We start from the raw sequence: 27,169 nt of genomic DNA, 5'->3' as shown, positions 1-27,169 counted from the left end.
GGGGCCTCATCTTAAAAAGTGGAAAGTGGGTCAGAATGGGTTGGCCAAGGAGGAGTTCCGGAACCAAGCTAAGAGCTAAGAGACAGAGCTCTCTCCCCCATCCCCCGCCCCCTGCTCTGAGGTCACAATGCCCACAGCTCCACCTGACCCAGCGAGACCCCGTGCGGCCCCTGCCAGGGAACACTAGGAGCTGGCGGCAGCGGCAGCCACTTCTCCCTTGCCAACTCCCCCAGAGCCCCAGTACCATTCCCCCTCGATTTCCTAGAGAAGAAAATTGATGCCACGGTCCTCAAGGAGCCCCGTGGACCTGTGTGACCTGCCGGAGGATGTTGTCCGGCCCAGGAGGTGAGGACGGCAGCCCCCTCCCTCCTCGGTTCTTTGCAGTTTACCAAATGCTGGCCCTCGGCCCTCTCCCTGGAGATGAGCAGGCATGACTGACGGCCTTCACAGAGGCAGCAGCCAAGGTCAGGAAGGTTTGGTGGTTGCTTTCCTAAAATCTCCCCGCCAAGGGAGTGGAGGGGCAGTCATCCCTTCAACACGTGCTTATTGAGCACCTATTGTATGCGGGCACTGGGCAGGGTGCCGGGGACATGGGCTGCACCAGCCCCCACAGAGGTCCCAGGTTAGCGAGGGAGAGGCGGGTATGTGGTGAAATGCTCACCTCTGCCTATCGCTGGGGCCCCCAGAAGGGGGCGTGTATATTCCAAAGGGTATGGAAAACAATCCCCTGCGTGAAGGGTAGAACTTACTAGAACTTCAGTGTGTATATTTTCAGCGCATCCTCTTTTAATTTCTATTACTTAGGAATATATGAACAGATTTGCACTTTTGAAAGAGTAAATCATATTTATGTGGTAATATATATATAAAATCTCTTTTATTTATTTATTTATTTATTTATTTGACAGAGAGAGAATGAGATCACAAGTAGGCAGAGAGGCAGGCAGAGAGAGAGGGGGAAGCAGGATCCCCGCTGAGCAGAGAGCCTGATACAGGGCTCGATCCCAGAACCCTGAGATCATGACCTGAGCCAAAGGGCGAGCCACCCAGGTGCCTGTGTATATATCATTTCTTAAGAAATAAACATAAATACATTGGAAGAGGGTGTAATAATAAATGTTCAGAGACCATTGTCTTAAGAAATTAAAAAAATGTGTTATCTCACACACCAAGAGTTCCCACGAGGGGGGTCGCTCCAGAGCACGTCAACTCCACGTGTCTGCAGTGTCCCCGAGACCCAGGTCCCCACTATCATTTCGCTCTCCCTGTTGGCCTCCCCACTGTGACAGCTCCAGCGGCCCAGAGAAGCCTGGCTGTCTAGGTACAAAGAGAACGGGACTTGCTTCGCGTGGGTCTCATTTTAACAACAAGAAAGCCTTTTCCGCAAGTGTCAGACCCCTATACCCAAGCCCACCCCACCCCTCACCCCTGCAGACCTCCCCCCCACCCCCGACCCAATAAGCAGCAAGGCGCTGGGGGTAGGTTTAGAGCAGGCTTAGAGCAATTAGGATTATCGAAACTCACACAGGGTAGGAGGGGGACAAGGGGCCAAAATCAGCCTCCTGCCAGCGAGGGGAGGGATTGGCTTTTGGGTGATAACCACTGGTGACTACCACAGCAGAGTCCTCCTGCTGGGAGACCGAGCAGGTCTCAAAAGTCTCAAAAGAGACTTGGGTTTGGGGTCGGTCAGACTCGGTTGTGTTCCTGATTCACAGGTTGGGGGTCTCGGGCAAACTTCTCTGCACCTCATTCTCTCAATCTGGAACAGGGGGGCACCACGTTTCTTTAAAATTATAAAATGCGATTGTGAATCTTGTCATCCCCAGGGTCGCCCCAAGAGGCCGGAACACCTGCCGGGTAACAGAGGACAATTTGTCGAATCTGAACCAGAGTGAGCAGGGAGGGGAGGGGGAGCCCCGGGGTCTTTGTGAGGAGCAAGGAGCCGAGGCTCAGATACGTCCAGATGGGAACCCCGGGGTCACTCAGCGAGGGGCAGGGTGGGGAGCGGGGATGTCTGCCCCCAGCTCAGGGTGCTCCTCTGATGTCTGCAAGGCACAGGGTCCCCAAGGCTGGCCCTGATATGACAGCCCCTGTGCTCTCTGCAGGTGATGCCTTCGTGTTGCCCATCCGCCTCAGTGCCCCAGCCCCGGGCCTAACCCAGTGCCTGCTGGCCTGTGTGTGTATGTATATACTGAGAACCGCCCTGACCTTCAGCGTGGGCCAGAGAAAAGGGTCCAGCCACAGGTTGGCTGACCTGGGGAAGTAAGGCCTCCGCTTGGCTGCCGGGGAGGGAGGGAACTCTGAAAGTGTCAGGGGTGTCATTCCAGCCAGGATCTCTTTGGTGGCTGGAGAGAGGGTGTCGGAGGGAGACACGCCGTTTAGAGGTAGAGCTGTCGGGCGCTCCCCTACTCAACCACCTGCCCGGGCCCTGAACCAGGAGGCCATGGGTGACGTCATGGGAATGGTCTGATGTGATGCACCCTCACTTCTGGAACATGGTCTGAGCACACCCCAAAGTTCGGCCACCTGCCCCTCCACTTACTCATCACCCAGTCATTTCTCAGAACATCTGTTGTAATAGCCGTGCACCCCGTTAGCTCAGCCAGCCAGCCATTCAATGAGTCAACCATCAGGTCCTCCCCAACCTTTATCTGCTAATATTCATACCCACCCAGTCGTCCACCTGTCCATCCTTCTAGCTAGCCTTCCATCAACTCATCTGTCTTCCTACTCAGCCAACTTCCAAGCTGTTGTCTCACCATTCTTCTGTCCGTTCATGTGTCTTCCCACCTACTTATCTATTCTGAACCCCAACTTTCTATCCAGTTCCATGCTGGGCAATGCAGGGCCCCCAGGGATAAACCAGACAGGGACCCTGCCCTTGAGAAGCTCCCAGTGTCTGGGAATGGGCAGAGGCACACCCCAGACTTCTTGTGCTCTGGAGTCACTGTGAGGTAGCCATTAACTGCCAGTCACAAGCCGGGCTCACCTCTAGGACCTGTCCTCCCTCAGAGCTGGTGCTGACCCATAAGCAGAGCAGGGTTACCCTGGGCTCGATTAGAAAATTGGGAGGGTCTCCCAGCAAGAGGGCCTCGCCCCCTGCAAGGCTTTGTAGAGTAAGAACAAGGGTGCAGCTGCTCACGGCTCTCCTGCCTCCTCCGCAGCCTGGATCACCTGTCTGGCCTGCTTCCTGAGGACTCAGGCTCACCAGATTCTGTTTAATACCTGCAGGTGGGCACGGGCAGGCGAGGGGAGGCTGGCAGGGGAGGTTGGGGAGTGGGGAGCTGGCAGGGGGAGGCTGGCAGGGGGAGGCTGGAGAGGGGGAAGCTGATGGGGCTGGGAACCATGGCAGCCCCCTCCCTGGTTTGAACCTCCTCTTGATCACCAGACCACAGAAGACATCCCAAACCTAGCTTTTATTGTATCCCCTCTCTTCAGAAAGTGACTCCCTCCTTTGCCTGCAGCCTTCCAGAATCCTTCCCCATGCTTCCTTTTTGAGCTGCCTCATTATGCATCTTGCTGTGGACCCACTGGGCCAGCAAGGTTAGGGTTCTTACCCCCTGAACCTGCTATTCCTGTTTCTGCCCCAGTACCTTGACACATGCTGTTTTTCCTGCTTGGAATGCAGGTCCCATCCTTTCCCTTCACCTTTCTGGTCCATGCAAACTCCTCCAAATTCCTGTAGAGCTTTCCACATCATTCATTCACTTAGAGTTTGCATTCCAAACATCTTAATGTCTATTCTGAACCCAGCCTTGACTCACCACTCCTGAGCTCCCAATCAGAGGAAGGCAGACAGAAACCCAAATCAGTGGTAAGAGGAGGAGGTCAGTGTTGACTCTGGAGGTCACAGAAGGAGGGGATGTTCATTTGTGCTGAACTCTGAAGGACGTGGTCACCAGGACAGAAAGAAAGGGACAGACAGTTCGCCGATAGAGAAAGGGTGTGAAGAGGATGTGGGTGACCACTGTCAGTGGATCTCTGATGGCCCCAAATACTGGGTAAGAGCTTTCTTTCCCCTGTGATGCTGCGTAGCCCCAGGACTCAGCCAGCGTCTTGGAGGGGGTGTCTAACTGCCCAGGGTGGGTCCTGCCCTGCCAGGTAGGAAAAGGGCAAAGGCCAGGCCAAGACTTGCTAGCCTGTGCAAAGCCCTTCTTCACATTGACTGCTGATTCTGTCTTCCAGATGCAAGCTGTTCTTCCAGAAGCTCATGGAAAAGACAGGTGTTCTGGTCCTCTGTGCTTTTGGTACGTTTCCAGGGCCCTGCCCCAGGTGGAGGTATCCCTGAGCTCTTGCCCAACCTGGGGAGGGAAAGAGTGAAGGCTCTGACACTGACTATGTCATCCTGGGCAAGACAGTGACCCTCTAGGAGCCTCAGTTTCCCCATCTGTCTAATGAGTGTTGCTGTGAGGAGTAAATTAACTGATGACCAAGGAAATTTTTGGAAAGCTAAGAAAAGCCTTGAAAACTGTAAAGTTCTCCCCCAACCATGACATGATAATTATTACCCACTTCTGAGTTTTCTGTGGCTCCTTCCAGCCACTGCTATCACCTCCCACATCATGGCTTTACTTTCCCAAGCAAAGGGATCTCCTCTCTCCACTCAACCATATTGGCCCAGGGACTCAGGGTTGGGGGATGGGTGTGGATTTCCTAGGAAATTAGAAATTCCTAGGAAACTTAACCTAACAAGTAACATTTTTTAAAATAACAGCTTTATTGAGATATAATTTGCATACCATAAAGATCACCATTTTTCATGTGTCTAATTCACTGGTTTTTAGTATATTCACAAAGTCCTACAGCCATCACCACTATCAAATTCCAGTATTTTCACTACCTCCAAGAAGACTTATTCCTCAGTCCCTATCCATCATTTCCCATTCCCCCTCACCCAGACCTAGACAACCAATCACTAATCTACTTTCTGTCTCTATGGATTTGCCTATTCTGGGCATTTCATATAAATAGAATCATACAATACTATGGGTCTTGGTGGTTTCTTTCACTTGTTGTTGTGTTCTCAAGGTTCATCCATGATGTAGCATGGCTCAGCATTTGACCCTTCTTTATTACTGAAAATATTCCATGTATGGATATGCCACATTTTGTTTGCCCATCTACTGTTTGATAGATAATACAATTCTTTCCGCTTTTTGACCACCATTAATAATGTTCCCGTAAGTGTTCCATTAAAATGTTTGTGTGGATATGTGTTTTAAATTCTCTTGGATATATATTTAGAAGCAGAATTGCTGAGTTATGCAGCAAGTCTCTACTTAACTATCTGAGGAATTGCCAAACTTTTTTCCAAAGTAGCTGCACCATTTTACATTCCCACCAGCATGTATAAGGGTCCAATTTCTTCACATCCTCACCAACACTGGTTATTATCTGTCTTTTAGTTTAGCCATCTGAGGGTGGCAGTGGGTATCTCATTGTGGTTTTTAGTTCATTTCCCTAATGACTAACGATGTTGAGCATCTTTTCAGGTGCGTATTGGTCATTTGTAGATCTTCTTTGGAGAAATGTCTATTCAGATCTTGGCCCATTTTTAAATTGGTTTGTCTTTTTATTATTGACTTGTAAGAGTTTCTTATATAGTCTGGATGCAAGTCCCTTATCAGATATACAATTTGCAAGTATTTTCTCCCATTCTGTGGGTTGTCTTTTCACTTTCTTGATGAGTGTCCTTTGTGACACAAATTTTTTAATTTTTAAAAAAGATTTTATTTATTTATTTGAGAGAGAGAGTGAGCAAGAGAGAGAGAAAGCGTGCACAAACTAAGGAAGAGGCAGAGAAAGAGGGAGAATCAGAATCCCTGCTGAGCAAGGAGCCTGTTGAGGAGTTCAATCCCAGCACCCGGGGATCATGATGTGAGCCGAAGGCAGGTGCCTAACTGACTGAGCCACCCGGGCACCCCAAATTTTAAAATGTTGATGAAGTCCAATTTATCTATATTTTCTTTTGTTATATATGTGCTTTAATGTCAGATGCAAGAAACTATCGCCTAACTTAAAGTTATAAAGAATTACTACCACTTTTTCTTCCAAGATTTGTATAGTTTTAGCCCTTACTTTTAGATCTATGATCCATTTTTGAGCTAATTTTTGCATATGGTGTGAGGTAAGGATCCAACTCCATTCTTTTGAAGGTAGATATCCAGTTGTTCAATTTATTGAAAAGACTATTTTTTCCTTATTGAATTGTCTGGCACCCTTATTGAAAATTAATTGATCATAAATGTGAGGGTTTATTTCTGGACTGTTAATTTTATTCCCTTCATCTATATGTCTATTTGCCAGTACTACCCTGGATTGATTGCTATGACTTTATAGTAAGTTTTGAAATCCAGAAGTTTGAGTTCTCCAATTTCATTCTTCTTAAATTATTTTGGCAGTTATACTCCTTTACATTTCCATATGAGTTTTAGGGTCAAATTTTCCATTTCTTAAAAAAAGTCTACTGGAATTTTGAGAGCGATTGCATTGATTCATAGATGAATTTGGGGAGTAGTGTTACCTTAACAATATTAAGTTTTCTAATCCATGAACATGGGTTATCTTTCCATTATTGATACATATATATCTCCATGTCTTTAACTTCCTCCAATTATGTTTTGTTTCTTTCAGAGTGCAAGGTTTGCACTTCTGTTTAATTTATTCCAAGTATTTTCTTCTTTGAGATGCTATTGCAAATGAAATTATTTTCTTAATTTCATTTTCAGATTGTTTATCGCTTGTGTTTAGAAATATAATTGATTTTCATATACTGATCTTGTATCCTTGCTGTTCTGACACTGAGCAAGACACCCAGTCTTAGATACTTTAGGATTCTTTATGCAAGGTATTGTCATCTGCCATTTATTTATTTTTCTTGACTAACTGACCTGGCTAGAACCTTCAGGACAATGTTAAATAGAAATAACAAGAGTAGGGGCATCTGGGTGGTTCAAGTAGGTTAAGCATCTGCCTTCTGCTTAAGTCATGATCCAGGGTCCTGGGATAAAGCCCTACACTGAGCTCCTTCTTCAAGCAGGGAGCCTGCTTCCCCCTCTCCCTTGCTGTGCTCTCTCTTACTCTCTCTCAAATAAATAAATAAAATCTTAAAGAAAAAGAATAGCAAGAGTAGACATACTAGTCTTGTTACTTATCTTTGGAAGAAAGCATCCAGTCTTTTACCATTAAGCATGTTATTAGCTGTGGGTTTTTCATACATGGGTTTTACCAGATTGAGAGAGTTCCATTCTATTCCTGGTTTGTTGGTTGTTTCATCATGAATAACAAATAAGTTTTAAAGACTTTTAATAATGGCTTGAATGGTAGGATTTCAGGTAGCACAGAGATCATAAAATGCAGGGAAGACCATCTTATTTTCTTCATCAATTATCCCCAGTAGAATTGGGACGGGGGAAGGAGATGGGACATGGATTATTTGGTTTATGTGAGACACTTTGCATAGATGATGTTGTTTGATCATGAAGTGGATATTACTGTTATTCCCATTTTACAGAGGAGGAAATTTAGGTATAGAGAGAGTAAGTTCTTCCAAAGTTGTGCAATGTTAGTGCCAAGGCTGGAATTTGAATCCAGATACCTTAATGCCAAAGCCCAAGCTTTCAACCTTTCATCTTAAATGGCTTCCTCTCATTCTCCTGTCCCCACAGGATTCTGGATGTTTTCTATGCACTTACCATCCAAAATGGAAGTCTGGCAGGTGAGTGTGCCTCTCTTCAGGTCCCACCACTGACTAGCCTCACTCCAACCAGACAATGTTGCCTCCATCACCTTCTCTCACTCTCACCATATCTGGGCCCTAGTCAGTTCCTGACTCATCCCAGCCCCAAATCTCTGCCCCTGCCATGACACCTACCTGGAACCCATCTCTCCCACCAAAATGTGACTTTAAAAGGTCAGATACAATAGTTCTTCTTCTTACAGAAGGACTCTACTGTCACTCACTCCCAGAGGTGACCTATCTTTCCTTTGCCAAGTCTCCCTCCTAAAGTGGGAGAGTGAGGATGGAACACAATTCTCTCTCTACACAAGGCAGTTTGTTCTGCTCAAATGAAATGAGACCATTTGCTTTGTAGTTCCTGGGGAGGGAAGAAGAGGAAATCAGTGGCCAGAGATTCTTGTCAGAGGACAGTAAATAGCCTCAGAAGGCCTAAAGAGAAAAGGGATCTGAGGAGTTTGTCCCTCCCTCTCCTTTTCTCCCCTTTTAGACTCCTTTATATACTTCAGGATTCAGCTAAAATGTCACTTCCCTCAGAAATTACAGGTGGAGGTGATGATATTTCCCTTTCCTCCCACAATTTTCTGTAATCATGAATGCAATATTTTGTAATCATGACTGTTTTCCCAACTGTATTGGGAGCTCTCTTGAAGACAGAGCCAGGTCTGATTCATTCCAGTGAATGGGCTGGGGCACAGTGCTACTGCTGTCAATGTTGGTTGACTGATGATCAGATGGAAATGTGGAATGGAGAGAGAATGGATGGGAGAGTGGAAGTGATGAATTCAGAGAAGTGCGGAAATGGCTGTGGGGATAGATGGTTGGATGAATGGGAGATTGAATGGATGAGAAAATGGACAGATGGAAGGGCAGATGTGATATACAGGTGGATAAATGGATGGAGGGATGGATGGTTGGATGAATGGATGGACATATGGTTGTTGAGAGGTTGGATAGATGGGAAAGTGAATGGTTTGGTGAAAGGTTCAATATATAAGGTAAGTTATATGGACAGGAGGGTGGGTGAATAAGGAAATTTGGATAAATGGAAGAGTAGATGAGTGGGAAATGTTTTTGGATGGAATAGTGGATGGGTGGAAGTGGGGATGGATGTGGATGGATGGATTTAAAATGGAGGTTATATTGGGTTTTAGGTGGGTGAATAGATAAATTTATGGTTGTGGGAGAATGGATGGAAAAAGTTCAATTGGGCCCAGATTAGGCCATCTGAAAAAGATCCCTTGCTTTCCTCAATACCCTACCAGGATGACAGCATAAATAGTCCACTGCAAAGCTTGAGGTAAGAAGAATCTGCTAAATAGTCCTATTATCACCTAAAAACCAGAACTATATCTAGGGCCTGTGATGTATTGCCTAAGATTGTGGGCTCTGCCTTCAGACCAACCTAGATTTAAATCCCAGCTCCCATACTTCCTACCTGGCTAAACTTTTGCAAGTTACTTCACCTCTCTGGGCCTTTGACTTCTCATTTATGAAATGAGGTTAACACCCACCTTGCTCTGGGTAATTATGAAAATTAAAGAAGATGCAAATTGTTCCCAGCCTAAGATTAGTGCTTAGCAAATGGTAGCTGAGTAGAAATTTTAGCCAACAAGATACCACCTGGTGGCAGCATCCTTAATTGCAAATAAATACTCAGGAATATTTGGAAGGAGTAAGTTGAATTTTAAAATATTCCAAGTAGGAAGAGGAGTATGAGTAGTATTTCAAAGATAAGAACCTGATGGATATGCCAGGAAAGTGAGAAAATGTGATGCTAATTCTCTGTGGGCTGACTGACAAAAGTAGAAGCTGAGAGTGACAAGAGCAGCATCACAAACCAGTTGGTCCATGTTTTAACTCCTTCCTCTTAAGAATGTACCAGGAGAAGGTACGGCATCACACTGGGGAAATCCAGGACCTCCGAGGTAACATGACCCAGCTCATTGCTAAGCTCCAGTTGATGGAAGCCATGTCAGATGAGGTGAGATACTGGCCATTCTCTTCCCAAACATTTGACTTCTCTCTTTGTTTAATGCCTTGTTTCATTTCTCAAGTTTTAGTGGAACACATCCCCCAATAACTTCCGGGAAGAAAGTGAAATAGGAGACCTATTAATTTACTTAGAACTTGCACATTTGAAAATATCTTTATTTTATTCTTGCCTTTGATTGATAGTTTGGCTGGGTATAAAAGCCTTGCTACAAAAGTTTCCCCTGAAAATTTTGAAGGAATTCCACTACTGTGTTCTAGTTATACTGTTGCTGTTGAGAAGTGTAATAGTGCTAGTATTGGGCCTTTGAGTATGGTCTGTTATTTTTTTCCTATCTCTGGGAGTTTGTAGGATGTTCTTCTTATTTCCAGTGTTCTATATTTAACCTGTTTGGGGTGGGGTTGCTGAGCTTATTGGATCTATGAGTTGATGTTTTTCAATAGTTTTTAAAATTTCTTAGCTATTATTTCTTTCAAAAATTTTTATTTATTTTTTTGACAGAGAGACCGACAGAGGGAACACAAGCAGGGGGAATGTGAGAGGGAGAAGCAGACCTCATGCTGAACAAGGAGCCCAAGGCAGGGCTTGATCCCAGGACTGTGGGATCATGACCTGAGCTGAAGGCCGATGCTTAATTACTGAGCCTCCAAAACACCCCAGCTATTGTTTCTTAAAATACTGTTTCTTCCCCATTATCTATCTCCACTCCCAGGACTCAGTAACATCTATGCTAGATTTTTAGAGTGTGTTCCATGTGATTCCTATGCTATTACCTGGTGTGTTTGGTTTTCATTCTTTTTCTCTATATGCTTCAGTTTTTGATGTTTTCTATTCACATTTCTTCAGGTTCACTAATGATCTCATATTCTATTCTGTCCAATCTACTATTAATTTTTCTCCAGTAAGTTCTTAATTTCATAGGTTGCATTGTTTAGTTCTGGAATATTTGATTCTGGAATATTTTGATTCTTTTTCATAAATTTTAATTCTGTGTTGAAATTACCCAACATAATTCTCCAATAAATTTTATTTTCTTTTATTTAACATATTATCATAGTTATTTTAAATCCTTGTCTGCTAAATCCAATATTTGGATCATCTATGGTCTTTTTCTATTGTCTGTTTTTCTTTGGAGTTTCAATCATATGGTCTTGTCTCTTCATGTCTAGATTTTTTGTGCGTTTTTCTGGACATTGTATATGAAGGAACTATATGCTCCAGATATAAATTATAACTTCAACTAGAGAGCGTTCTCCCTTTTCTTTGTAAGGAAGATGAGTACTGTGATCACTTCTATGTAGACCTTCATTCAGCTGATTCAGACCTGGATTGCAATTTGTGAAAGATTTAGTGAGAGGTTAAGGGTAACCCTTCAATATCCTACCCATGCAGCTTCAAACTTTTGGTAGATCTCTTATTGGGAAAGACTGACCACATGTTTGAGGCTTCCCAAGTCTCCAATTTTGTCTTCCAGCCTTGCATCAATGCAAAATCTCTGACCCCAGGGGTAACCTTCTCTGACAGGGACAAGCTTGGATTCTTAGCCTTTAATTGTGCCCATGATTGGTTTAGTCCTTAGGTGCAGCTACAGCTTCTCAGTATTGATTCACCACTCCTTCTAAGGCAGTGGTTCTCAGAGTATGACCCCCATACTAGCAACATCAGCATTACCTGGGGAAATACCTGAAATTTGAGTTAATGGGCGCCCCTCCAACCTACTAAGGATGGGAACCAACCATCTATGTTTCAACAAGCCCTCCAAATGATTCTTATATATACTAGGAAGATGTTTGTAAGGCTTTAATCTCTTGCTTGGGTTTATTTAAATGGGACTTAGTTTCCCAAACGTTGCGAAACTGGAAAGTTTTACTCTTTCAGAAGTTTTCAAGTAGCTCTTTAACCTCTTCCGTAGTTCTGGGTTACAATTAACATCTTATGGGGAAAGTATTCAGGTTTGAGGCTCATCAAGTTTCCACTTTTGTCCTTTTAGTCCTTTGTGACTATTAAAATCTTTGCTGCTTTATCTTTCACCAGTAGCAGCCCTTATTCAGCCTAAGCCCACGTCTTCAGCCCATGCCCAGAATTAGCAAATGCCCTCAGGGATTAAAATATTGTCAGGAAATTTCAGAATGGTTCTCTCCTCTACAGAATTTTAATCCTTCTTGTCCTCATTACTCCCATAGCTCAGTGGTGGCTTTAAAATATTATTTATAGACTATATGGCTTTTCCTAGTTGTTTTCATAGTGGAAGAATTGATCCTCTTTAATTTACTAAATCTTACCAGGAAGCCCTGCATCTCACCTTACATCTTAAATGTCATGATAGTGTGCTTATGGGCTGGCTACCCTTGGGGCCATTACAATGTGGATATTCATGTCTTTTAGCCCTAAAAAGTCTTCTTTACTCATGTGATTAAATGGGTATTTTCCCCACAGCCATATCTGTTTTATTCTCATTTTTTAAACTCCTATTATTTGGATGTTAAATTTCTGAACTCATCTTCTGTTTTCTTCCAATTCTCCCTTTTTTCTTCTCTTTGTTCTGAAATTGAGAACATGATCTCAACTTTGCCTACCAAAACTTCTACTGGGTTTTTTTTGTTTGTTTGTTTCTGTTAATATATTATGAATTCCCAAGAATTTTCTTTTTTGTTTTCTAGGTGTTCCTTTTCATAAATTTCTATTCTATTCTGGATGAAATATATTTTCTTACCTTTTGGGGGTTTGTTTGTTTGTTTGAAGATTTTATTTATTTGACAGAGAGGGAGGGGGAGCAAGCACAAGCAAGGGGAGTAGCAAGCAGGGGAGAAGCAGGATATCCCTACTGAGCAAGGAGACTCATGCAGGGCTCCATCCCAGGACCCTGGGATCATGACCCAAGCCAAAGGCAGCCACTTTAACCAAGTGAGCCTCTGAGGTGTCCCCTTTTCTTACCTTTTGGAGGTTAAGCAGGTCATCAAACTTTCCAAGTTTCCACATCAACAAAACAAATCATAATAACTGTCCTGTAACACCGTGGCTAGTCTGGTTACTCTTGTCACACAGCAAACTACTCCAAAACTTGGTGATGCAAAACAATCATTTGATCACTCTCAGAGATTCTGTGGGTCAGGGATTCAAGCAGAATGCTATTTTGTTTGCCACTGTTCCACAGTGTCTGAGGCCTCACCTAGGAAGACCTGAAGGCTGGGGTGACTTGGCAACTCTATCTGGACCCATCTGGAAGCTTTTTCACTCTCATGTCTAGAAGTTGATATTGATTATCAGTTGGGAACTCAAGGCTGTTGATGAAAGCACCCATACTTGAGCTCTCAGTGCTGTGTGGTCTTTCTCACAGCATGGTAGCTGGCTTCTAAGAGTGAGTGTCCCCAGAGGACCAAGTAGAGCTGTAGCCCCTTTTAGGCTTAGTCCAGAAGTCACATGGCCTCACCTCTACCATAGCCACAGGCCCACCCAGACTGAAGGGAGGGAACTTTAGTATCAAAGTTGTATTGAAAGAAAAGTGTGTCACAGGAGACTTTGTTGCGGCCATTTTGGGGAAATACAATATACCACAGTTTTCAAGAGTCAGATACTAATAATAGCCAGCCTTTCCTGAGCACCAACTAGGTTAAGTGCTTACAGGCTATATCTGGCAGGAGAGCTAGTAACTAAGAGCCCAAATGCTGGAACCGAAGTGCCTGGGTCTGCATCTTACCAGCTACAGGATTTCACATGCACTACTCTGTTGTTGTTTTTTAAGATTTTGTTTATTTATTCATGAGAGACAGAGACAGAGATAGAGGCAGAAGGAGAAGCAGGCTTCCTGCTGAACAGGGAGCTCGATGCAGAACTCGATCCCAGGACCCTGGGATCACAATCTGAGCCAAAGGCAGATGCTTAACTGACTGAGCCACTCAGGTGCTCCCCTCCACGCTCCCTTTTGTACCCTAGTATTTTTATCTTTAAAAATAGGGGTGATCATAGCACATACCTCCGAGGGTTGTTGTGAGGGGCTGAGAGTGAACACATGGGACACAGAGGACGGTCCTGGCACACAGGAGCAGCCTTGTAAGTCCTGGCTGTCATCCCCACAGTAGCAGGAGGGGGACATGAGTATCGTTCCCGTGTTCCAGACAAGAAGGCCCGGATTCAGAGGGGGCGTAACTAGCCCCAAACCCCTCAGCAGTGAAAGTCTGTCTGACTCCAGACCCCCTACCGCTTCACTTCACCCAGAGTTCCGTCCCACGTGGGACACCCTGTCATGGGGCATGTGGAAGCACTGAGGAAAACCAGTGTGGAGGTGGGGTAGGGATGGCTCTATGTCACCTGGGCCTCCTCACAGCGCAGCGACTGGGGGAATCTTGTGCCAGGACCAGCCACCGTCTCCACAGGCAGGGGGAAACAGTTAAGGACAAGGGAGTTCCTGCAGCCGCCTGTCACCTGGCATGAACACACGCAGGGACGTGATCTGCGGATGTCAGCACACAGCTTGTGTTTTCTACCTCCTCAGCAAAAAATTGCCCAGAAAATAATGAAGATGATACAAGGAGATTTTATTGAAAAGCCAGACTTTGCCCTAAAGTCTATAGGTAAGTGAGTCCCCCCTCACCCCCTCTCCCCCACTAATCTGCCTTCATCAAGTTTCCCCAGAAGCTCTTCAGATGATAGATTTCTGTTCGGGTCTGATGCACTCTCTGCTACTGGAAAGTTCACGGTCAGAGCTAGCCTCTGTCCCCCAGATGATTTTCTTGCTACAATTTTCTGTTGTCTCAAAAGGGGAGCTAAGGCAGGGAGAGGAGGTCCCCATAACCCATCTACCCATTCACCGTCCTCCAGACCCAGAGGCCAGCAGAGCCACACCTGCCCCACGTCGGGGAGTCCGACCACATAAAAACCAACAGGGGCTGATTGCAAGTGGGAATCAGTGCTGTGGAAAACCAGAGCAGATGGTGGGGGGAGAGGGGCCCCGGGCAGAGGAGTGTGCGGGAGGACCTTTGGGTTGCGACCTGGCCAGGAGGGAGAAGTATTTCAGACCCAGGGGAGCGCCTGTGATGTTACCCCCATGTGACACAGCAGGAGCACAGGAGGGGCATAAGGAAGAAGGCGAGGTGGGGCGGGCAGGGTGGACTGGCTGGCTGGGCTAACCCAGACCCAAGGGCATGCGGGGTCAGAGGGCGTTGGCTTAGACTCTTAGGGCAGGAGTGCCCTCCTCTGTGAAATAGTCCTAACAATAGCCGTGGAAATAATGAGGTTGACATCAATGTGGAGGGAAGGGCTTTGGTGGGCTAAGTCATCTCCTCACATCAGTCCTGTGGGGTGGACGTTAGTATTCCTATTGGTGCTACTCTTCTTACTCCCATTTCCCAGAGAACACTGAAGTCCAGAGAGGGCCAGTGACTCACCCAAAGTGCTCACCTGGCTTCTGGTCTGAGCCCAGTCTGACCCTCCCTCCCATACAGGGGCCTCCATCGATTTTGAGCAAACGTCAACCACGTACAACCACAACAAGGCTCGCTCCTACTGGAACTGGATCAGGCTGTGGAACTACGCGCAGCCCCCAGACGTGATCCTCGAGGCAAGGGGGATTGGGGGGACGAGGAGAGAGAGGCAGGGGTGTGGTCAGGGTTCTGGGAACAGGACCTGGAAGCGGACATTGGGGGTGCGCACAAAGGGGGTGGGGCCCCAGGGTTGGGGGAGAGGTAGGAACAGGAGACAAGAGGCAGGGGCAGGGAAGGGCGGCCTGCTTTGGCACTGGAAGGAGCCCCCGCACTTACCCCTCAAGACTTGAGGGTCAAGGAACCCTCACAGCCCCAAGCAGGCCCCTGCCCTCCCTGTGCTGGGCTGAGGGAAAGCTAATTCTGGCTGCCAGCTCTCAGGAGAGCTTCCTGGAGTTGGTGGTGTTTGAGCTAAGCTTTGTCGATGGAAGGATCTGGCTCATCCAGGAGGCAAAGGGCAAAGGAGGTCCAGGGAGCCAGGGTGGGACGAGAAATTCACCTTCACCCACCCACTCAGCATAGCCCCCACTGCACCTGCCCCTTCCAGCCCAACATGACGCCTGGCAACTGCTGGGCTTTCTCGGGGGACCGAGGCCAGGTGACTATCCGACTCGCCCAGAAGGTCTACCTGTCCAACCTGACACTGCAGCACATCCCCAAGACCATCTCGCTGTCAGGCAGCCTGGACACCGCTCCCAAGGACTTTGTCATTTACGTGAGCATGCCCCAGCAAGGAGCGAGGCTTGGCTAAGGGGACAGCCTCTTATGGTGGGACTCTAGGCACTCCGTCTGCACAATCCAATGTGCTAGGGGGGCTGGATGGGGCTCTGTTAAGGCTGAGGGTGACCAGGTTCTGAGTTGATCACAGCCTTTGAGGTTGGAAGACAGGTAACTAAAGCCAAGCTTTCCAGAGCCAGTTTGGTCTTCAGATGCCATTAACAAGGAAACTGAGGTCCAAAAAAGGGTCAGGGAAACACCCAAATCCTACAAGTCAATGATAGTTAGGAGAGGACCCTCGGGCTTTTGGTTCCCAGTAGAGTGCTCTTTCCTAACCAATATTCTGTCCTGCAATAGAATGATGCCCAACGAGGTAGGGAGTTCCCCATCCTGGGAGGTATGCAGGTCTCGGCTGCAGAGGGGCAGCATCCTCTGAAGGCTCTGCCCGTACCTGATACTTTCTCCTTGGTTCTGATTCTACAGGGCATGGAAGGCTCTCCCAAAGAAGAGGTGTTCCTGGGGGCATTTCAGTTTCAGCCAGAAAACATCATTCAGATGTTCCAGCTCCAGGTAACTGAGAAAAGCAGCCCGTGTTGAGCACATATTGAATGTACACATGTGCAGGGCTTTCTCCAGGGAAACCCTTCTCACCCCCGGGTGTGCACAACGGTCACCGGCCCACATGACAAGCGAGGAAACTGAGACTCAAGAGTGTGGAGCCACTGCCCAGGGCAAAAAGTGGGATCCTGAGGAGATCCATCCAGCTTCTAGGATTACATCATTTCCCCCAGCCTGCCTGCTGCCGTTCCTCCAGGGACAGCAGATGTGGAACAGACTGCTGCTGGCTTCCAAATTAACATCTCCACGCTGGGAGGCCCCATCATCAGGTCCTGATCTAACAGAGGCCTGAAGGGGCGGAAGCTGGGAACAGCAGCAGGACTATGAGGGATGGATGGTAGAATGGCGCGGAGACTCAGGCTGACACTGACCCAAACCCCGACCCCACAAATCTGCGTGATCTTGGCCATTTCCTTCCTTTCTGGGCCTCAGGTTCCCCTTTGTAATTCCCTAGAAGGTTCAAAGCATCCAGTGAGATCTCAAAGGCCAAGACCCAGCTTTTGCGCTGGACTTCACCCCTGGGCGGGGGGGGCCCGGGGGGTTGCAAAAAGAGGAGGAGGCAGCTGTCACTGAGCGAATGTCTACCAGGTGGCAGGCCAGTTAGCTCCAGGACCTTGTTTCATGCCCACAACAAACCTAGGAAGCAGATATTACTCCTTCCATCCTACAGAGAGGGGAAACTGAGGCCCCACAGGGGGCAGCGATTTGCCCTTGGGTCCCGCAGCCCTATATGCCAGGGCCCGACGGCTGGGATGCTTTCTCAGTCACAGTATATCGGTCCTTCTGGCCTCAGCAACTTCCATCCCAGTCCCTGAGCATCAATTTCCTGTGTGGCTTCAGGATAGTCCATTCTTCTCTCTGAGCCTCAGTTTTCCCACCTGTGAAATGGGAGAGTTCCCTTCCACCCCTAAACATCCCTCTGGACAGACAGAGTAGAAGCCAGTGGCTCCATGTCTGTGAGTCTCTTCCAGAACCAGCCTGCCCGAGCTTTTGGGGCTGTCAAGGTGAAGATATCAAGCAACTGGGGAAACCCACGCTTCACCTGCCTGTACCGAGTGCGTGTGCACGGCTCCGTGACCCCACCTAGAATGCCCTAGAGAGCACCCGAACCAGAGCCCCTATCCCCAGAGAGATTAAAGTTTATTCTTCCCAGCCCAGCCCAAGTCTGTTTTTTGGAGCCAGAGGGATGGTGGGCTACCACGTGGTATCTGAGGCCATGGTTCAGAGTGTCCTGGCCCCCTTACAGGAGCTTCACGAGGCCCCATTTCACAGATGCAGACAGTGAAGACTCCGAGCAAAAACTCGCCAGAGGTCGCCACTCACAAATGCAGCACCAGGATTTAAAGCTAGGCAGTCTCCCGTCTGTACCTAAGCCATCTCCCTGGCTTCACATCCCCTGGCTCTGCCCCTGACTCAATCAACTGTGACCTTGGGTAAGACCTGGCCCTCCCAGGGCCTCAGTGTATCCATCTGTACAACAGAACAAGATTGTGGCTGTTGTGTCAAATGAGGTGGGGGATTAGATGTTCCACCCTTGCCCACCACAGAGTATTCCATCACACAGACCATCTACTGTGTGACATTAGGCCACACACCCTCTCTGGACCTCCTTTTTCCCAGGTATCACATATCTATTCCATGTTGGGCCTCCAGAGATGATAAGTAAACATAGTAAAAAGAACCCACAGAACGGGAGAAAATATTTGTAAATGATATAGCTGATAAAGAATGAATATCCAGACCTTTAACCAGGCTGGGAAGGAGGGTTTTGGCGTTGGCCGCAGCGGTGCGATGTGGTTTGAGATCCTGCCCAGGATTGGCGTCATGGCCGTGTGCTTGGTCATCCCCAGCATAGCCACGGCGCACATCCACAGGTTCACCAATGGGAGCACCTATAATAGGTTCACCTATTATCCGTATCAGTGGAGTTTGATACAAAGAGATAGGTGCATCTCTGGAGTTGATTGTTACTATGTGTCAAAGGGTTTGGAGAATATCAATTAAGGAAGCATTTTCCTGATGGATGAAAAATAACTCAGTCATGCTCATCTAGCCCTTCTAAAGGTTATGCAGTGTATTAACGGAGTGCATAATAAAAAAGTAAAATTTTAAAAAAATGAATATCCAGAATATAGTGAGACTCCTAATATAACCACAACAAGAAGAACCAAATAAATAAATAAATAAATAATGGGTGAAAGACTTGAATAGACATTTCTCTTTAGAAATATATGAATGGGGCTACCTGGGTTGCTCAGTCGGCTAAGCAGCTGCCTTCAACTCAATGATCCCAGGTCCTGGGATCCAGTACCACATCGGGCTCTCTGCTCAGCAGGAAGCCTGCTTCTCCCTCCCCCTGCTTGTGTTCCCTCTCTCTGTCTGTTTCTGTCAAATAATATAAAATCTTTAAAAAAAAAACAAACAGACAAACTGGCTGCCAAATACATTTTTTAAAAATATACAAATGGCAAATAAGCACACTGAAGGTCACTAATCATTAGAGAAATCCAAATCAAAACTCCAATGAGATACCATCTCACATCCATTAGGATGGTTACTACAAAAAAAAAAGTGTTGGTGAGGAGGCGGAGAAATTAGAACTCTGTGCGCTGTTGGTGGGGATGCAAAATGACACAGCCACAGCGGAAGACAGCAGGGTGGTTCCTCAAAATATTAAAACTAGGGGCGCCTGGGTGGCTCAGTGGGTTAAAGCCTCTGCCTTTGGCTCAGGTCATGATCCCAGGGTCCCTGGGATCGAGCCCCGCATCGGGCTCTCTGCTCTGCAGGGAGCCTGTTTCCTCCTCTCCCTCTGCCTACTTGTGATCTCTCTCTGTCAAATAAATAAAATCATTTTTTAAAATATATTTTTTTAATTTCTTTTATTTTTTATAAACATATATTTTTATCCCCAGGGGTACAGGTCTGTGAATCACCAGGTTTACACACTTCACAGCACTCACGAAAGCACATACCCTCCCCAATGTCCATAATCCCACCCTCTTCTCCCAAAACCCCTCCCCCCAGCAACACTCAGTTTGTTTTGTGAGATTAAGAGTCACTTATGGTTTGTCTCCCTCCCAATCCCATTTTCTTTCATTTATTCTTCTCGTAAAAATATATTAAAACTAGCATTGCCGTTGGATCCAGCAATCCCACTGCTGGGTGCACACCCATAAGAACCGAAAGCAGGCTCTGCAAGAGGCATCTGAACACCCATGCTCATGGCGGCATCATTTGCAACAGCTAGAACGTGGAAGCAGCCCATGTGTCCGACAGCCGGTGAACAGACAAAATATGACATGTACACACCATGGAATATTATTCAGCTTGGAAGAGGAAGGAAATTCTGTAATAAGCTACAACACTGATGAACCTGGAGGATATTATGCTAAACGAAGTTCCAGAAAGACAGTATGATTCTGCATACATGAGCTGCTGAGGGTGGTCCAATTCATAGAGACAAGAGGTAGATTGGTTGTCAGGGCCCAGGAGCCATGGGCCGGGGAGAGTGGGGAGCTAATGGTTTAACTGCAGAGAGTTTCAGTTCTGCAAAATGGAACGAGCTATGGCAATGGTGGGTGGTGATGGGGGCCCCTGATTAAGAATATAGTTAATACCACTGAGCTGTAACCTTTAAAATAGTTAAAATGGTAAATTTTGCTATATGTATTTTACCACAATAAAAATTCTCTCTCACACACACACAGCTATTAAAAATACCTTAAATCCATTAATGGAGAAAATTTGGGATACTTCAGAAACTTAAGAAAATCCTATAAATTCAGATAGCACATTCTATCATCACTGTATACTGTGAGAAGTGCAGGTGTAAATTTTTTGAAGTTTCTCTTCCCTAAAGCAGGCACTCATTTTGCATGCATGATCTTTGCCTTAGCTGAGTCCTACCTGTTTACTATTTACTCAAGAGCTTATGGAAGTGCTGAAAACAGTATCCAGGGTTATTACCTACTGTGGCTCCAACCACAGAGCTCTCAGCACAGAGCATGGCACACAGTGGGCACTGAGTAAATGATCACCAAGGTGATTGTCAACCTCCATCCCCAGGCAGGCGATAAGAGGCCCAGTCCTCTGGGGAAGAGTGTGGTGACAGTGCCCCTAAGCAGGGCCCCAGAGTAGCAGACAGGCTGACAAAGCTGGAAAGGGCCCAGGGAATGGAGCCTACAAGGGAGGGAATTCATCCAGGAAGGGGCAGGCAAGTACAGATGCTGGCAAGGGTCCAACTGGGCATTAGGAGGATGGATAAATCAGAAATATGTTGGTCTCCTGGGAGGGCACCCTGGACTGGCACCTGTCCTGGTGGAGAATCCGTCCCTCTGGCTATCCGCCAGGCCCCTCACCAGCACCTGGCCCCAGGACCTGGCCTTCCATGGTCTCCACAGTGGGATGGGTTCCAAGGGGTCCCCTCTTACTCCTGCCACCCCCGGGGCCATTATCAGCAATTTATGGACCTGGTAGACAACCTGGCATTGTTTCCATAGATTTTGTTTAGACCCATTCTTGGGATTTAAAAACCACACCATACTGAGATTTGATGAAAAGCAGAGCCATAGACACCCTGCTTCTTCCCACAAATGCCCTTCCCAGCCTCACTCAGGCATTCATGTTTTCTTCCAGTCATTTGTCTTTGTTGAATGCGTATTTTGTTCAACAGTTATTTTTGAAAACTTTATGTAGTTAAGTCTTTTCCTTTATAGATTCTAAGTTGTATGCATTTCATGAAGAACCTGTCCAGTTCCAAGATGATAGCAATATGCTCCTACGTTTCTACTGATTTTATTATGTCTATGTCTCTCTCTGTATATGACATATAGAATAGATATGTGATAGGTGATGGATATTGTGCACACACACAAGTTTCAGAATGATAAAAGCCCTTTAGTGCAACTGGAATTTATTTTTGTGCATGGTGTGAGGTAGGGATCTGGTTTAATTTTTGTTAAGTGACTACCCAAGGCCACAATGCGGTACCATTATTGAATCCATTATTGAATAGACCATCTTTCCTCTGCACCTTGGAAACAGAGTCAATGCACGGCTTCTGGTCTCTCTCTCACTTCATGCAGCCCTCCTCCTCGTCCTGCACCAGCACCATACCCTTCGAGTTAGCTTTGGAAAATGTGTTGATGTGTGCCATGGTGAGCACCCTGTTCTCTATTTCTGCTTCTCATACACGTTCTCTACCATGCAAGCTTATCCATCCTCTTGTGTCAACAAAGCTGCATTTTTTAACAGCTGGCCTTGCAGCGATTTTACAGATTCACGTGTGAAGAATAAATCTCTTGGCCATGTCGGTTCTTCACTTCCCGGAACATGGAGTCCTCTCTCTGCGTCTTCAAGTTCTCCTTCAATCGCTTTAGTAAAGTGTCATTGGTTTCCTCAAATGAATTCTGCATTTTTGGGTCAGATTTAATTTTAGATCTTTTACCAGTGGTAGGACAATTGTAAATGGGATCTTCACCCTCAGTGACATTTTTTGTGGTTATAGCAGCTGGGGAGGAAACTCCTGCTATGTGACACCCGTGTGGCACTCCATGGTTCCCACCCTCTGGAGGACTCAAATTCTCCCCAGTGCTCTAGAGGCACGCGCCTGTCACCCACAAGCATTCCATAATGCCCAAGTGTGTTAACCCCCACCAGCTCATCTCATCCCCACGGCATTGCCACAGATGAGACGGGCATCGAATGGCAGAGAGACTTCCTGAGCTCACACAGTGAGTTTTGGTGTAACAATAACGTCAGCCCAACCCACAGGCCCCTGGGGCTCACTATCCCTTCAACACTTCCCACAGTCATTTCAAATTCCAGAAGGTTTAGGTGGACTGACTTCGGACCCATGAGTAGAGGGCAGGAATCCTGGGCTTTGTCCCAGCTGGGCCCTGCGAGCAGGCGACCCCCTCAACTCCCCCAGAACCTTGGCAACAATCGCACAGACGGCACAGACAGAGCGTTCAATCCCTGGGGCGTCTTGTTCCTCATGAGGGGCGTCCGCTGCTTCAGCTCAGCCCCGGCCTGGATAACCAGGCTCCCCTTCCTTTGCCGTGGGCCTCCCCTTCACCTGCCCCCATAGTCCCTCCTCCAAGGTCAGCAAGCCCTGGGTTGGGTGGTAGAGGCCTGCAGTGATCTTGAAGGTCCTCTACAAGTAAGGAGACAGGCCCTGCCCAAGAGGGACCCAGTCTCATCCCAGACCCACCACGGAAACCTCTTCAACCCAGCAGGGGGCAAGGGGTTGTTCCACCCCTGGGAGGGCTCCCTGCTGTGGCAACATCTTTCAGGGGAACAAGGGCCACCTCTAGGCCTCAGTCCCCCCACCCTCCCAGTACACAATGAACAAGGCTGGCTGCCTGCCTGTTCCTCGGCCCACCCACAGGACTGGAGCAGAGGAGTGGGCGGCCGGCCAAGGCGGGAGTTAGCTCTAGGCGGCGACCAAGGCAGACCGGAGGTAGTGAGTGCCAAACCACCCCTTAAGGCCCCCGGCACGGCGCCTCCGATAAACCTAGCTCAAGCTCCAGGATTTGAGCTAATCCCACTAATCCCTGGAACCCAGGCTAGGTAGGGCAGATGGGAGGGCCTCAGCCTCCCTGAGCCTCAGAGACCCCTGGACCCTGGACCCCACCCTTGCCTGCCGTTCCTTCACTGTGTGACCTCGAGGAAGTCACCTCCATGTCCCCATATGCTACAATATGCTAGTCCTCACTTCCTCCAGGGCAGTGGTGGACCAAGGCCCCCAAACTGCTGGAGTGAAAGGTCCTTGTTGACTGTGGTGATGGGTGTGAGCCCCTCACCGACAGAGGGAAGGAAGGACCACATTCTTTCCTTGAGTCACATCTAGCTCCCAGCCCTGATGCAGGCAGGCCAGGCGGGCGGGAGAATCCCATGATGGTCATTTCTCAGGTCATGGTCACCCACCCAGGGCTCGGGGGTGGGGGTGACTTAGCCTGAGAAGGGAGAAGCTGATGCTGCTGGTCACCATGCATCATGGTCACAGGCGAGGAGCCCGGAGGAAGCACCCCCATCTACCGGCCTTCTTCCCCCAACAGGGGACCAAGGGCTTATGGGAAGCTCTGGGTGGCCTGGAAGGCTGGCCTAGACTCTGGGGTCCCCAGAATCCTTTCACCGTTCTGGTCTTTGGACGTACAGAAGCTGCTTGTTCCTCAATGGTGGTGGTTCCCTGGGGCTGGTTTCCAGGAGGGGTCTGGTCAGAGGAGGAGGGGCTAGACCAGCTTCCTGCCCCAGAGCCAGGGAGCTTCTGCTCCACAACACATAGCCTTGAGTCTGCTGAGCCCTCAGCTCTTACAGTGGGTCTGAAGTGGGAAGGGGGAAGAAGGGGAGGCCTGGTCCATCCCAAGGGCTCAGAACAGCAAAACTCCCCAGTGACCTCTCCTTTCTTTCCTTGCCAACTTATCCACCATCAATGTCATCAGCCAGCCATTAGCCCAAGTGATGGCCTGACCTCCAGAAGGCCTCCTGGGACAGGACAGAAGTTTCCAGATGGCCCTTTCCAATTTGCACTGATAAGCCTGCTGTCATCCCAGGATGCTCTGAGACCCTGCCCTTTGCAAGGGTGGGTGAGAAATACAGATGACAAGTAACAAGCCCCCTTCATGGAGGGCTGGCTCTGCGGGGCCTGGAGCTGAGCACTTGCTGTATACACCCACACCCACTTCTCCCACCAGCCACATGAGGGAGGTACAATGGGAGGGATTGAGGGGGAAGTGGCCCTCAGGTGGTCAGTTGTGTGCTGCAGAGCTGGAGTTCAAGTTCGAGGCTGGCTGTCTGGCTTTGGAGTCCTTGCTGGTGGCGTGTCTGGAAAAGAAGAGCTGGTAGGGGGATCCACGGCTGTGGGTCCACAGGGAGGGTGAGACAGGCTGTGCCAGGGCTCCCAAAAGCTGGCATGGCGAGGTCTCTCCTATCACCTCTGTGTACCCCCACCCCGTATCATCCTCCTGGGCAGACCTGGGCCAGAGCGGGAGGTAGAAGTGGATACTCCAAGGAAGGACTTTCTAACAGTCCAACTCTGAGGGACTGAGCCCCTTGTCCCAGGAGGTGTACGAGCCCAGGTGAGGTGAGTTTACTCGGGAGCCCAGAACTCTGCAGATCCTCACACCTGGTTTCAGAGGTGGCTCCTTCCTTTTCTTCCCTGAGGGCCCTCAGCCCTCGACTGTGTGTTAAGTGCTACCCATTGAGATGTTGGCATTTCTTATTTGAATCACCAGGAGGGCTGCCTCACTTTCCAGTTGAGGTTCAAAGAGATTTAACTGCTGGACCCTGGTCACCTGGCCAGCAGAACCAGGAAGGCACCCAGGAGTGTCCTGGGAATATGGGTCGGCCGGGCCTGGGTGCAAATCCCAGTCTGGTTTCTGTGCTGGGTGTCCTCAGCAAGACACTTTCCCTCTCTGAGCCTGTACTCTCTTCTCTAAAATGGGAGAGAGCCCGCCTACCTATCTGAGAGTTCAGTGGGGGCTGGCAGTGCACAGGGTCTCGCCACAAACAGCAGGATGTGAGTGAGATGCCGCCCTTCCCCATCCTTCGCTCCCGCATGGGTACTGCTGGCCTCCAGCCTGTGAGTACCCCCACTCCCTGCCCCTCCGCATAGTGGCTCCAACTTGGCTGCTTCTGGTAGCCTCCTCCCTGGCTCTGCTCCAATCCAACCAAACCCCTCTGACTTGGAGTAATCTCCTTTTTCTGATCCGGCTGCACCCCCTTCCCTGCCCACCCCTCTCCCTACACACACTCACTGCACGGCCCCACTGCGAGCTGGGGCTGGCAGACCCTGGCCTCATGCCCACTGCACAGCAATGTCTCCACTGCGCCTGGCCTGGAGGGCTCTTCCCCAGGACTCCAGCAGCTTCTGCTGGGCTGCTCCGAGAGGCCTTGCTCCATCACGTGCCAGAGGAACTCTCCGTCCCCTCCCACTGCATGTCTCGCCCAGCCCCTGCATTATTGGCTTCCATATTATTTGATCATTTTTACTCTTCTCCCTTGTTTGCTGCCTGGGGGGGTCCCTGTTGGGCTTCTCTCTGCCATGTCTCAGGATCCCAGCACCCAGCCTTTACCCAGGTAGGGGCTCCGGAACCCGAGTGGGAGGAGTGAGCCTCCGTGGGAGGGGTGCTGACACCCTGAACTGGGGATAGTTCCTCCAGCCTCCGATTCTAGGACTCAGGAAACAAACTGCAGCATTTCCTTGTAACAGGGGCACTGGTCTCGCACGAGGCCCATGAAGGATGGGCAGGATTGGCACAGCCTTGCCTCCCCCGAGTCTCAAGGGGACTCCCTTGAGGGTCATCACCAAGTCTAGGGTCAGGATCTGGAGAACAGGAGCACTCAATGCAAATGGACAAGGGGGAGACAAGGTCTGGAGAGTAGGACGCCTGGGGTCCAGTCACGTACCTCTGGGCCTCAGTCACTATACCTGCGGACAGGCATGCCACTTCCTGCCCTCTGGCCTCCTCTGATGAGAGGTAGGAAGGGCCTTTGGAGATGCAGAGTGCTGCCACTTCTCACCCAGGCTCTCTGAGCCTCAGTTTCCTAATCCGTAAAATGGAGCCGTCATGTTGCCTGGAAAGCGCTGTTTGGAGGCTCAGAGGTGACTGCAGCCATGGGGCTGTGTTAAGAGGTACAGTGTCCTCAACAAACAGCAGAGGGACGTTGGCAGACACCGTGTCATGGTGGTGTCCCCCACGTCAATTTCCCGCCCTTGTGGGTCCAGCTCTGGTGTGGGTCCAGCGCCATGTCCCTGTTTATTCTCCCTATCTTGATGGAATTCTTTCCAAAAAGGATGTGGTCCTGGAGCATGTGGAGGAGTGGTTAAGCCCTTCCACCCTGAGCTGTGGGACCATCCCCCACCTTCGGACGGGATTCTGCTTCCAGTGTGCGCCCCTCTCCCCAGCCTCCTGCTTGTGCCTGCTGTGACAGTAATGGTCACTAGAGCTCACAATGCTTGGGCATCGGGCTCTTTCAGAAACACCTGAGATGATGTGCTGATGAAAAACAGAGGCTACTTGAAAAGGAAAAAACAAAAAACAAAAGACAAAAAACAAAAAAAATCAACAGGCTCTGCAGCCAGGCTTCTTCCCCAGATCAAGTCCTAACCCCACCACTAACCAGCAAGACACTTCTCTGTGCCTCAGCTTCCTCATCTAGCGGATTGGGATGGTGTCAGTAGCCAGTAGTGTGAATCATTGTGAGGATGAAAAGCAAAGACTTCAGAACGCAAAGCCTTTGAACAGTGCCTGGCACACAGTAAGTGCTCAATAAATGTCAGGCCTTGTTACTACTGCAGAGGTGGGCTGGAGGGCTGCTTAGGAGTATGGCTACTTCCTGGCTGTGTGACCTTAGACAATTACCCAACCTCTCTGAGTCCCATAGCTATAAAAGTTAAATGTGGTCGTGCCTGGGGCAAAACTACTACTCAATAAAAAGTGGCCATGCCAGGCCTGTGATAATGTCACTGAATTCCCACAATAGAGGCACATTGTATCCTGCACCTGTGGGAACTGCATTCCAGTGCCATAGTGCTGAACCTCTATTTTGTGGTTCCCTGTCTCTCTAAACAGTGGCCCCACGAACTGACTTCAGACTACAATTGGCCTTGGGATGGGGGGTTAGTCG

At 48.5% G+C, this 27,169-nt stretch overlaps 2 protein-coding genes across 3 annotated transcripts; both read left to right on the top strand.

Moving 5' to 3' along the window:
• Positions 1-140: 140 nt before the first annotated feature.
• Positions 141-17,938, top strand: SUN5 (Sad1 and UNC84 domain containing 5). 2 transcript variants are annotated; one of them, XM_013053405.2, is made up of 13 exons: positions 141-345; positions 1,827-1,891; positions 2,106-2,180; positions 3,165-3,231; positions 4,186-4,247; positions 7,668-7,717; positions 9,001-9,035; positions 9,611-9,719; positions 14,221-14,299; positions 15,170-15,285; positions 15,753-15,920; positions 16,406-16,492; positions 17,787-17,938. In XM_013053405.2, the coding sequence occupies exons 1-13, from the start codon at positions 278-280 to the stop codon at positions 17,823-17,825; spliced, it is 1,020 nt and encodes a 339-aa protein (XP_012908859.1). In that variant the 5' UTR covers positions 141-277; the 3' UTR covers positions 17,826-17,938. The 2 variants fall into 2 exon arrangements, with proteins under 2 accessions (XP_012908859.1, XP_004746688.2); XM_004746631.3 differs by lacking the exon at positions 17,787-17,938 and adding an exon at positions 17,512-17,692.
• Positions 17,939-18,268: 330 nt separating this feature from the next.
• LOC123393125 (NADH dehydrogenase [ubiquinone] 1 alpha subcomplex subunit 1-like) lies at positions 18,269-18,647 on the top strand. Its single transcript, XM_045084078.1, has one exon. It carries the CDS (start codon positions 18,269-18,271, stop codon positions 18,542-18,544), a length of 276 nt encoding a protein of 91 aa, XP_044940013.1. The 3' UTR covers positions 18,545-18,647.
• Positions 18,648-27,169: the final 8,522 nt, after the last annotated feature.

Source organism: Mustela putorius, unplaced genomic scaffold (assembly GCF_011764305.1).
Source record: "Mustela putorius furo isolate JIRA1106 unplaced genomic scaffold, ASM1176430v1.1 tig00000743_pilon_pilon_pilon, whole genome shotgun sequence".
Classification (NCBI taxonomy): Eukaryota; Metazoa; Chordata; class Mammalia; order Carnivora; family Mustelidae; genus Mustela; species Mustela putorius.
This window is presented reverse-complemented; position numbering and strand designations above follow the sequence as displayed.